An 11,478-nucleotide genomic window follows, 5' to 3' on the forward strand; every position below is an offset into this window, starting at 1 on the left:
TTATTTTAATGTAATTTCAATACTTTATGCATTTTTCAAGTTAAACAAATATATATCTCTACGTACTTTATGATCCAAGATTAGGAAAGAGATTTTTATTAAATTTAGTAAGTTGGACATATGCAACCAAGTTGACATCAGATTATTTTTTTAAATTGCTTTTGGTCGTTAAGATCCGACGAACTTTCAAGTTTTTCTTAGTTACACGAAAATTACGTAAATTTTGTTGCATTTCATGATTGTGTAAGATGACTTTTTATTAAACAAAAGCAATAAGTTTCGATGGATACAAACAGAACAATTGGAGATGAATAACGATGCGTTCTTGATCGTCTGTTGCGGTATATTTTATAAATTGAACAAATTGTTAATAATTTTTAACCAAAGAAATTTAATATTTTAATTAGGTATTATTGATTAGGTGTAATTGAGAAATATAATAAGTAACTCTTGATATCCGAGATCTGTTCGTTGAAAAATTGTGGATGTTATGTAATGAAGAAAGCAGAGAGAAAAACGCGAAAAAACATGGAAATTATGAAATTAGTTGTTAAAGTTTAATAAGAATATATTTCATTAGTATATATGATTGTTTGTATTCATATTTGTACAGCATATATTATCAATTACAAAGCTCTTGATTATTAACCTAACGGGGATGGAGCTATGATGTTTGTGTGTTATTTATTTAACATATAATTAAATAGAAATAAAGATAATTTTTGTGAAATTTTTTATATAAAGGTACCATTCTCATAATATATTTACTACAATGATTGATTATAGCAGAAATCGGCAGACCGACATTCAAAGAGAATCATTATTCCTATTGCATCAATTGTAAAATTTCAGAATATTGTGGGGCTATTTTCCAGTAGGTTAGGTGATAGGTTAATAATTTGGATTGAGAATTAAATTAAAATGCTTGATTTTGATAATTTATAGTAGATGTACTGATCAAACCACAATGCCAGCAGATAGCTCATTAGAAAGGTTGAATTTTTGTCTTTAATTTGCGTATTCGATTGTTTAATTATCACGAGTGGTAATCGATTAATTTAAGGAAACGTGAAGGAGTTGTAGCAAATTGAAAAAAGAGTTAAATAAATGGTTATATTCATATATATTAGAAAATATGAATTTACTGTTTTAAAGAATAATTCTTTCGCTTTCGTTTGCAAAGTTATTAAGCTTTAATGTGTCCGCGGTTTTCGCGAATCGCAACTCAAGTCCCCCCCCCATATTGGTCAATTAATAAGAAAGTTATTAAGCTTTAATGAGTTGGCGGTTTTCGCGAATCAAAACTAAGTATTAATTTTGGTCAATTAATAAGAAAGTTATTAAGCTTTAATGCGTTGCGGTTTTCGCGAATCGCAAATCCCTCCCCCTCAAAATACATTAAGTTTTGGTCAATTAATAAGAAAGTTATTAAGCTTTAATGAGTTGGCGGTTTTCGCGAATCAAATTGAATATTGAATATTATTAATAAAATTGGCGGTTTTCGCGAATCAAAACGCAAGTCCCCCCATTGATTCTCGAAAATGGGAGAAAATTGGGATTTCTACCAGGAGACTAAGAGTGTGAGGAGGTATCTGAGCTTCTAGCATCGGTCGATCCTGATTGGTTAAAATTTGAATTTTTGAATTTTACGTTTGTGCGAGGAGGTATCTGAATTCCTAACAACGGTCTTAGCAACGTAATAACTTACGTTTTTGAGAGTGAGCGAAGCATCGCTCGTTCCTGATTGGTTGTAATTTGAAATTTTGAATTTTACGTTTGTGTGAGTGAGCGAACTGTCATTGTTACAGCTGTCACACTGACAAATTTGAATTTTTGAATTTTACGTTTGTGTGAGTGAGCGAACTGTCATTGTTACAGCTGTCACACTGACAGCTACTGATGCAAGTTAAATTCATTGTATTTCCTCTTTATTCTACATTGTTCTTAATGCAAACTTAATGAACAACATGCTCCATTGCTTCCTTCTTCTATTTCTTTGGATGGAAAACCTTTCTCTGTACACACATTTAATGGGCAAGTACTAGTGGAACATGTCAACAACCATTGATCATAAAGTTCTTTGTCTTCAGAAAACATACAACAGAAACTGCAGCTAAGTAGGGACAATTCTTCAAATCTTTTACTTAGAACAGTGTCTTCATATAAGAATGCATTAATTGTTAATACTCATGAAGTAAGTAGTCAACAATCATCGATACAATTATTATTATTTTAGGTGGAGCTGATAGCAACATGCCTCTGAATGTATAGTTGATGACCTCAAGTTCCCCAGAAAGGTGCATCATTGGTAAATTTAAGTTATTATTTTAGGTTGAAGCTGATAGCAACTAAAGCTCATGTATAGTTGAGACTAAGTTCCCCAGAAATGATATTAGCATTTTAGTGACGATAGCATCATGCCTCTAATGTATAGTTGAGACCTTTCAACATGTCCCCAGAAAGTGGAAAAGCATTCTTTACTAGCAGTTTTCATTTGCAAACAGTGGAAATCTTAACTGCTGAATGTAACCATAAATATTACTTCATTAAGGAGATGGATAACAACTATGAACCCTATAGCACCCATGATTCTATTACTTCCTACATGATCCTTAGAGACTGGCTAAAAGTATTTTATATAACTATCAATCTATATTTTCATTTATTTTAATCTCTGTATATTTTAGACACCATTGCAGCTACAAATTAACATTAGCGCTCATTTTAATCCGTGTGTATTCAAGAACAACTTCCATTTGTAAAATTCTTCTGGGAGCTCATGGTTACGAAAATACAGGCCATTTTCGAAGACGGTGTTTTACCAATTCTAATACCAAAGTTTGATAATTAATTGTGCCGACACTATTGAAGATACATGCCTGTATTTATACTCATTTTAATTTATCTATATTCAAGATCATTAATGTCCAAAACTCTTCTGAGAGTTGGTGTATACGAAAATACAGGACATTTTCGAGGACGCTATTTTCCCAACTCATTTGTGAAATACCAAAGTTTGTTAATCAATTACTACGATACCATTGCAGCTACAAATTAACATTTACATTCATTTTAATAGGTGTGTATTCAAGATCAACATAAATTTATAAAATTCTTCTGGTAGCTCAAGTTTACGAAAATAAAGGCCATTATCTAAGTCGTTGTTTTCCTAATTGTTCAGCAAATTGTATTTGTATGTTTGGTTGCCTGTACTTTAGGCGCGTAATATATTTTCCCTTTTTGTGACAGCTGGCGCCATCTGTTAGTAATATAACAAAGGTTGTAGTTCAGGCATTTTGGCGCTGCACAAAATCCACTTCCTTAGAAACGTGCTAATTTTAATAAACAAATATATCAAAATAGTGTTTGAATGAATCTTATGTTATTACTTCAATATAATAATTTAAATGCTTATTACTTTTTGAGTTTTATGCGATTGAATTTACAGAAGCAGACACATCTTTCGGAATATTCAGGAAACAGTCTGCAACCAAACATACACATAAATTTTGAAAACAAATACAAAATAAATACTTGGATAATGATCTGTATTTTCGTAAAATTGAGCTCCCAGAAGAATTTTATAAGTGGATCTTGATCTTGAATATACACAGATTAAAATAAGCAAAAATGTTAATTTGTAGCTGCAATAGTGTCCTCCTAAATGATTAACAAACTTCGGTATTTCACAAATGAGTGGGAAAATAACGTATTCAAAAATGGCATGTATTTTCATAAACATGAGCTCCCAGAAGAATGTTAGAATTAAATGTTGATATTTAATATACCTAGATTGAAATGAGCATAAATGTAAGATTATAACTGTTATAGAGTCTTCATAATTAATTAACAAACATTGGCATTTCATAAATGACATCTGGCAAAATAGCGTCTTCGAAAATGGTCTGTATTTTTGCCAAAATTAGCTCCCAGAAGAATTTTAGAAATAAATGTTGATCTTGAATATACGTAGATTCAAATGAGCGTAAATATAAGATTATATCTGCTAAGCACAGACATCTTTCGGAATATTCAGGAAACAGTCTGCAACCAAACATACACATACACTTTGAAAAACAAATAGGAAAACAACGACTTGGATAATGACCTGTATTTTCGTAAAGATGAGCTTCCAGAAGAATATTATAAATGGATATTGATCTTGAATATACGTAGATTAAAATAAGCATACATATACATTTGTAGTTGCAATGGCATCTTCATAATTAATTAACAAATTTTGGTATTTATCAAATGACAGCTGGCTAAACGTCTTCGAAAATGGCCTGTAAAAATTAGCTCCCAGAAGAATGTTTGAAATGAATGTTGATCTTGAATATACATAGATTCAAATTAGCGTACATATAAGATTATAGCTGCTAAGCAGAGACATTTTTCGGAATATTCATGAAACAGTCTGCAACCAAACATACACATACAATTGAAAAACAAATAGGAAAACAACGACTTGGATAATGATCTGTATTTTAGTAAACTGGAGCTCCCAGAAGAATGTTATAAATGCATATTGATCTTGAATATACACGGATTAAAATGAGTCTAAATGCAATGGTGTCCTCATAATTGATTAACAAACTTTGGTATTACATTAATGAGTTGGGAAAATAGCTTCTTCGAAAATGGCTTGTATTTACGTAAACATGAGCTCCCAGAAGAATGTTAGAATTAAATGTTGATCTTGAATATACCCAGATTCAAATGAGCATAAATGCAAGATTATAACTACTATAGTGTCTTCATAATTAATTAACAAATATTGGTATATCACAAATGACAGCTGGCAAAATAACTCTTCGAAAATGGCCTGTATTTTCGCAAAAATTAGCTCCCAGAAGAATGTTAGAAATGAATGTTGATCTTGAATATACGTAGATTCAAATAAACGTAAATACATGATTATAGCTGATAAGCAGAGACATCTTTCGGAATATTCAGGAAACAGTCTGCAACCAAACATACACATACAATTGAAAAACAAATAGGAAAACAACGACTTGGATAATGATCTTTATTTTAGTACACTGGAGCTCCCAGAAGAATTTTATATATGGATGTTGATCTTGAATATACACTGATCAAAATGAGCGTAAATCTTAATTTGTAGCTGCAATGGTATTCCCCATAATTGATTAACAAGCTTTGGTATTTCAAAAATGAGTTGGGAAAATAGCGTCTTCGAAAATGGCTTGCATTTACGTAAACATGAGCTCCCAGAAGAATGTTAGAATTAAATCTTGATCTTGAATATACCTAGATACAAATAAGCATAAATGTAAGATTATAACTGCTATTGCGTCTTCATAATTAATTAACAAACATTGGCATATCACACATGACTCCTTGCAAAATAACGTCTTAGAAAATGGCCTGTATTTTCGTAAACATTAGCTCCCAGAAGAATGTTAGAAATGAATGTTGATCTTGAATATACGTAGATTCAAATGAGCGTAAATATAAGATTATAGCACATACATAATTCGGAATATTCAGGAAATAGTCTGCAACCAAACATACACATACTTTGAAAAACAAATAGGAAAACAACAACTTGGATAATGATCTGTATTTTACTAAACTGGAGCTCCCAGAAGAATTTTGTATATGGATGTTGATCTTGAATATACACTGATTAAAATGAACGTAAATCTTAATTTGTAGCTGCAATGGTTTCCCCATAATTGATTAACAAACTATGGTATTTCACAAATGAGTTGGGAAAATAGCGTCTTCGAAAATGGCTTGTACTTACTTAAACATGAGCTCCCAGAAGAATGTTAGAATTAAATCTTGATCTTTAATATACCTAGATACAAATGAGCATAAATGTAAGATTATAACTGCTATTGCGTCTTCATAATTAATTAACAAACATTGGCATTTCACAAATGACATCTGGCAAAATAACGTCTTCGAAAATGGCCTGTATTTTTGCAAAAATTAGCTCCCAGAAGAATTTTAGAAATAAATGTTGATCTTGAATATACGTAGATTCAAATGAGCGTAAATATAAGATTATAACTGCTAATCACACACATATTTTGGAATATTCAGGAAACAGTCTGCAACCAAACATACACATTGAAAAACAAATAGAAAAACAAAGCCTTGGATAATGATCTGTATTTTAGTAAACATGAGCTCCCAGAAGAATGTTATATATGAATGGTGATCTTGAATATACACAGATTAGAATTAGCACAAATTATAGTTTGTAGCTGCAATGAGTTGGGAAAATAACGTCTTCGAAAATGGCCTGTATTTTCGTATACACCAACTCTCAGAAGAATTTTGGGCATTCATGTTGATCTTGAATATAGAGGGATTAAAATAAGTGTAAATACAGATTTCTAGCTACCATAGCGTCACGAAAAGGTAAAGTGTTCAGCTTTAAATGGTGTGGTCGATGATGTAATTATCTTGAAGGATTGTCGAGAAATTTACGAAAATCTGAAAAAAAAATCGGAATTGCGGACCAAAAAGTTTAAGTATAATTATGTTAACACAATGATATTTTCAGGTTGTTCCAAATAAAACTTAAATTTGAAAATCTTTAAAGAGTTTTTTCTTTTGTAAATTGTACTTTTTTTATTAGTATTTTGTTTGTTTAAATGTTTACTGTATGATGATTGAGTATTCTGTAAGGAAATTGGAATATGCGGATGGTGTATACAATAATGACCAGAAACGTTAGAAAAAAAGGATTATATTTTATTTAAAGTTAAAATAAGTCTTAAGCGTGTGGAATAATTATTGTTTGCATTCGTCCCTGTCGGCATTGGATGGCCAATCACATATGTGGCTGTTGACTTGATAAACAGTTCCTGGCCGACATTCGAAGACCATTGGCTTACCATGAACACAACGATAGTACTGTAACGTGATGGGCATGTTAACATCAGATTTAACATATGCTTCTCGGATCACTTACCTTCCCGCAGTCCAGATGAGGTATGAAGTCTTGGTCGGAGCAATCAATGTCGTTGTTATCGATCTCCTCTGGAATTTCCTCCAGTTCCTCGACTTCTGTCTCTGGGTACTCCACAACCAAGGTTGTTGACTTCATGGTTGTTGTTGTGTATTTCGTCGTGGGGATCTGATGTACAGTCGTTGGCTTGCGGGTTGTCTGGACCAGTGATGGGCCGGTTCCTTGGGTCGTGGGTGGACGGGCCCATTCCGGCTAAAAGCGGTATTTATATGAATTCAGACTAAATATGTAAATGAATCCACAACTCACCCGAGGCGTGGTTGAGACCGTGGGTTCAGGAACATCATAGGATTTCATGTTCGCATGTAGAATATTCATGAGGACGTTTTTCGGACCACAAAGCCCATGGAAGTCGTCCATGTCTATTGCCCAAGTCATTGCACCTCCATAGCCCATCTCTTTAATATAATCCATTTTTATTTGTACACTTTCAGGGTTCTCGTAGCCAACCCATTGAGTTCCTTTGTAAGTGTAAGGCACCTTTCCTTGAGCATCCCATTTTTTGGTCCAGCCTTTATTATCATCTTGAACCTCTGTGCAAATCTTCAAAAACAAATACGATAATTACATATACTTTATTAATTCACTCTAATTCACTTACTTCGTAATAAGCCAAAAATCCAGTTGCGTTTGTATAAGGCCCAGGCGCTCCTCCTCCAGCTTCCTTATTAATGTATGTACCTAAATTGTAATTATTGTTTCCTTGACTCAGAGTGAATGATCTTCCATAAAACGGAATACCAACAACCAGTTTCTTAGGAGAGCATCCATAATTTACCCAGAGCTTCAAACCGTCATGCTGGAGATTTTTAAATAAAATTTTTAATCTTTCAGGTTTTTTGTTTAAGGATACTTACAACATTTAATTTTTCGTAAGCCCATTGGTCGTGGTCTCTTTTATATAAAGCGCTATGCGAATCAGCAAATCCAGCCCAATTACCCCTCAAATCATAGCTCATCACGTGTATGGCGTCCAATAATCTGTAATTAATAAGTAGTAACTTTCCATTTCGCTTTAAAACATTAATATTCAGTACTCGCAAAGCTCTGGTACGTGATAGCCTTCATCCAATCTGAATTTGGCTATGGGTACAGCCATGGTGATTTCCCATTCTTTGTTTTCCTTATCGAAGGCCCTGCGTAACTCCTCTACGAAGTAGAAGAACCTGTCCTTGTCGGCGAAGGTGCCGCCGCGGTCCGTGGCTCCAGGATACTCCCAATCCAGATCGAAGCCATCGAATTTATAGGTGTTCATGAATTGTACAACGCTAGCTATGAAGGTGTCTCTACGCGACTTGTGTCCTACAAGGGCCGAGTACTTATCGCCGCCTTCTCCCCAACCACCAACGGCCACCTGGAATTTAACATTCGGATGCTTCGTCTTCAAGGCAACGAACTTCTCGAAACCACCGTTCTCTACGTCGACCTGCAGATGTATGTTTGTTAATGATGAGAACGTCGTCCGCTAGATTGATGTGTTTACCTCTTCGTCCAGGACCAGCACCTCCCAAGTTGCATTATTCACGCCGATGAAGGAGTAGACGAGGTGCGTGCATAATTCCGTGGGAATGTCGTCGATTCCGTATTTGCCGACGCCCGGCCTGTAGATAGCCCAGTTGCTGAAGTAGCAAACGACTCTAGATGGAATACCTAATAATTGCAAATATTCAAATAAATTAATTGAAACTGTTTAAAAGTATTTTGTTACCTTCGGCTTGGAGGCTCAGGAACAATACGGCCGCAGTGAGGAGTAGGAGCCGCATCGCAGTATTTTTTCCTTCGGCGTTGCTGGATTTAATGACACCTCTTCAGCGGTACGGGCATGCTTTATACCCAAGTCCAAGTCGATCGTTTGTTGTTCCTTTTTTATTTTTTTATCTCGCCCCATCCTCCGGCATTCAGCATAAATTTAAAGAGAACTCTTTTTATGTTTTCTGCGTCCCTTCCTTATCCGTCCTTTCATTGCTATTGCAGACAATTTCTATAGAGAATATTAAACAAGTAGCGAAACAAGAAGAGACCCTTTCGTGCATAATAATCAATCGCAATCATTGTCATGCATTATTTTATTTATCATCCATTGTTTCTAATACACGGCTACCGCGGATCTCGCGGTTCCCTTTCGATTTATCGGTTTTCATGTGTGAATTCAAATGTGCATCCTAACAGTATTTGCAATGCTGTTCCTTCTTCGTTCGTGTATTGTATTATTCTTTTTTGCCATCGGATCTTAGGATCATCGACCCGTAGAACAGGTTTCAAATGAGTAATTTCGTATTGCCGTACATATCGAAAATAACGGTACGACAAAGATCATAACATTTTTATTAACAAATACTGGTTACTTCTGGTCAAACTGGATCTACTCTGATATCATTTCGATTGATACATTATTTTATTTTTATGAAATATTTGCTCAATTTTCTTTCAGCCTTAAACTAAGAAAAAATATACACATCCTTTCATCTCCTAACCAGTTGCCTCTTTAGTATCATTCAATTAAACTATTAATACATTCCATTTCTCTATTTAACTCTCACTAAATAATCAATCTACTTTCAAGTATTAATATAATGAGGTGTAATTTTGTAAAAAGCTCGAGTTTCAAATTGAAAACAACAAAAACATAAACAGGAAACACGCATTAAAAGCAAATAGAGTTCTGGATAGCATATCAACGAGTTATCATACATAATGGATTCTAGTTAACATTTTCAATATCAAAGAAAATATACTTATTAAAGTTGTTTCAATCCTAAAAATTAACAAACAAATAAAATTATTAACTAGAGATACTACCACTATTTCATTCATAATCATATCTAAATTTGTAAATTGTAACCATAAATTATTTTGTTGTTGACTATTTGATAAAAGATAATTATACAATTATTTGTTTTTGTGTGCGAAATAGATTACAAAACATGTAGTAAAAATTAGGTATAATTAAATATAACAATTGCTGACATTGAGAATGTTTTGTATTTCAATTTGTTGGATTTAAATTCAAATAGAAAATGTTTAATAGGGATTAATAAACGGATTAAATCAATATTTTAAACTTCTTCTACTTCCATGCAGATGTCGCATGCTTTGCTAAAATGATATTTTTTTTTAAACACTAATTCTATGTACAAATTCTTACATTATACAAAAACTCTTCTAAGAAGAATGCAGCAAAAAGTTACATTCTTTACATTTATATTGATTTAAAGCTACAGTAGTTGCATTTAAGATATTACTATAGTTTGCTATAAATATGTGTATCAAATATTCCACACTCTTATGAATTCTGCGAAAGTCTATATAAATCAACCATAAAACATGGAATATTTTGTATGTACATGTATAATCAAGTAGGTAAAATTCAAGCCATCATACGTAATTTGAATAAAGCAGGAAAAAAAATAGGAATTCATTTCTGTTGAAAATCTCAAGTTGAATCAGTAAGAGATTAACTGGACTCTTAACGTGTAATGAAATTTACAATTACGTAAATAACGAACTTTATTGTCTTCATTGCTTTATATATAGAAAATAAAAGTAAAACCCTCGAAAACGTTCTCAAAATTACGTTTTGGTATTCTGAATTATAAATGTTACTAGTATCAGGTTTTATTTAAGTTAAGATATGGCCTTGAGTTGGACAACTTGTGTTAAATTACTGTTATTAACATTCAATTTAAGTTATACTTAAATTCAATCTATAAAACCATAAACAAGATCGGTGGCAATCGTAAGCCCGACAACCGAAATCCTGACAATCAAAATCTCGACTATATCGAAATCCCGACAGTGTCTTTTATTATTATAAATTTCTACAATAACATTTTTATGGTAGTCGGGTTTTCAACAGACTGTCTTTCGGTTGTCGGGCTTGCGATATAGACCCAAACAAGATATATATATTATATACAAAAAAAACAATTTTGTTATTTATTGGACACAATGTGAGTCAAAGTAATTGGTAAAATAATTTAATAATTGTTAAAGTTAACTTTAATTAATGTTTATGTTAAATTTAACAAGAATAATAAATGGGATTGAATCGAATTGAATGTTGTTGATTATCGATAAGTTATGTAGTCAAAGCCAATACTATTGGATACCAGAGGGCGCAATAAACATGAAAATTAAATATTGATTTCATTCTTATCCCACGGGGATAAGATGAAATCCGAGACATTTTCATCTCATTAAGTTGCTGTAGGATCGATAAGCTCCAAATGGAAGCAAATTACATTTTGCTGCAATATCCTGCACTGCAGTACAATCATAAAATAAATGTCAGTAAAGGAAAATATAGAACTGAATCAAATAAAGATGATATTTAATAAATCCTAGTTTTATATTCTTCCTAATTTGTCTTTCTGTCCTTATAGACTTTGTATTTGTTTGTTCTTTAGGATCTCTATCATTTGGTTATATACCATTGATTTATGGTGTTAAAATTATGGTAATTGTAATGTAAA

At 32.7% G+C, this 11,478-nt stretch overlaps 1 protein-coding gene across 1 annotated transcript; it reads right to left on the minus strand.

The window, feature by feature from the left end:
• Positions 1-6,764: 6,764 nt before the first annotated feature.
• Positions 6,765-8,769, minus strand: LOC108561385 (endochitinase). The gene is made up of 8 exons (XM_017919292.1): positions 8,715-8,769; positions 8,490-8,656; positions 8,044-8,432; positions 7,864-7,987; positions 7,608-7,805; positions 7,256-7,549; positions 6,950-7,198; positions 6,765-6,891 (listed from the first exon to the last, which is right to left on the minus strand). Exons 1-8 carry the CDS (start codon positions 8,767-8,769, stop codon positions 6,769-6,771), a joined length of 1,599 nt encoding a protein of 532 aa, XP_017774781.1. The 3' UTR covers positions 6,765-6,768.
• Positions 8,770-11,478: the final 2,709 nt, after the last annotated feature.

This window comes from Nicrophorus vespilloides, unplaced genomic scaffold (genome assembly GCF_001412225.1).
Source record: "Nicrophorus vespilloides isolate i.1.1-1 unplaced genomic scaffold, Nicve_v1.0, whole genome shotgun sequence".
Classification (NCBI taxonomy): domain Eukaryota; kingdom Metazoa; phylum Arthropoda; class Insecta; order Coleoptera; family Silphidae; genus Nicrophorus; species Nicrophorus vespilloides.

Bases quoted from the DNA above. Each gene is read 5' to 3' on its own strand.
- LOC108561385 (XM_017919292.1), bottom strand. From the start codon at position 8,769: ATGCGGCTCCTACTCCTCACTGCGGCCGTATTGTTCCTGAGCCTCCAA. The intron at 8,433-8,489 runs GTAAACACATCA...ATACATCTGCAG, and splicing joins TGCTGGTCCTGGACGAAGAG to GTCGACGTAGAGAACGGTGG. The intron at 6,892-6,949 runs GTAAGTGATCCG...ATCACGTTACAG, and splicing joins CTCATCTGGACTGCGGGAAG to TACTATCGTTGTGTTCATGG.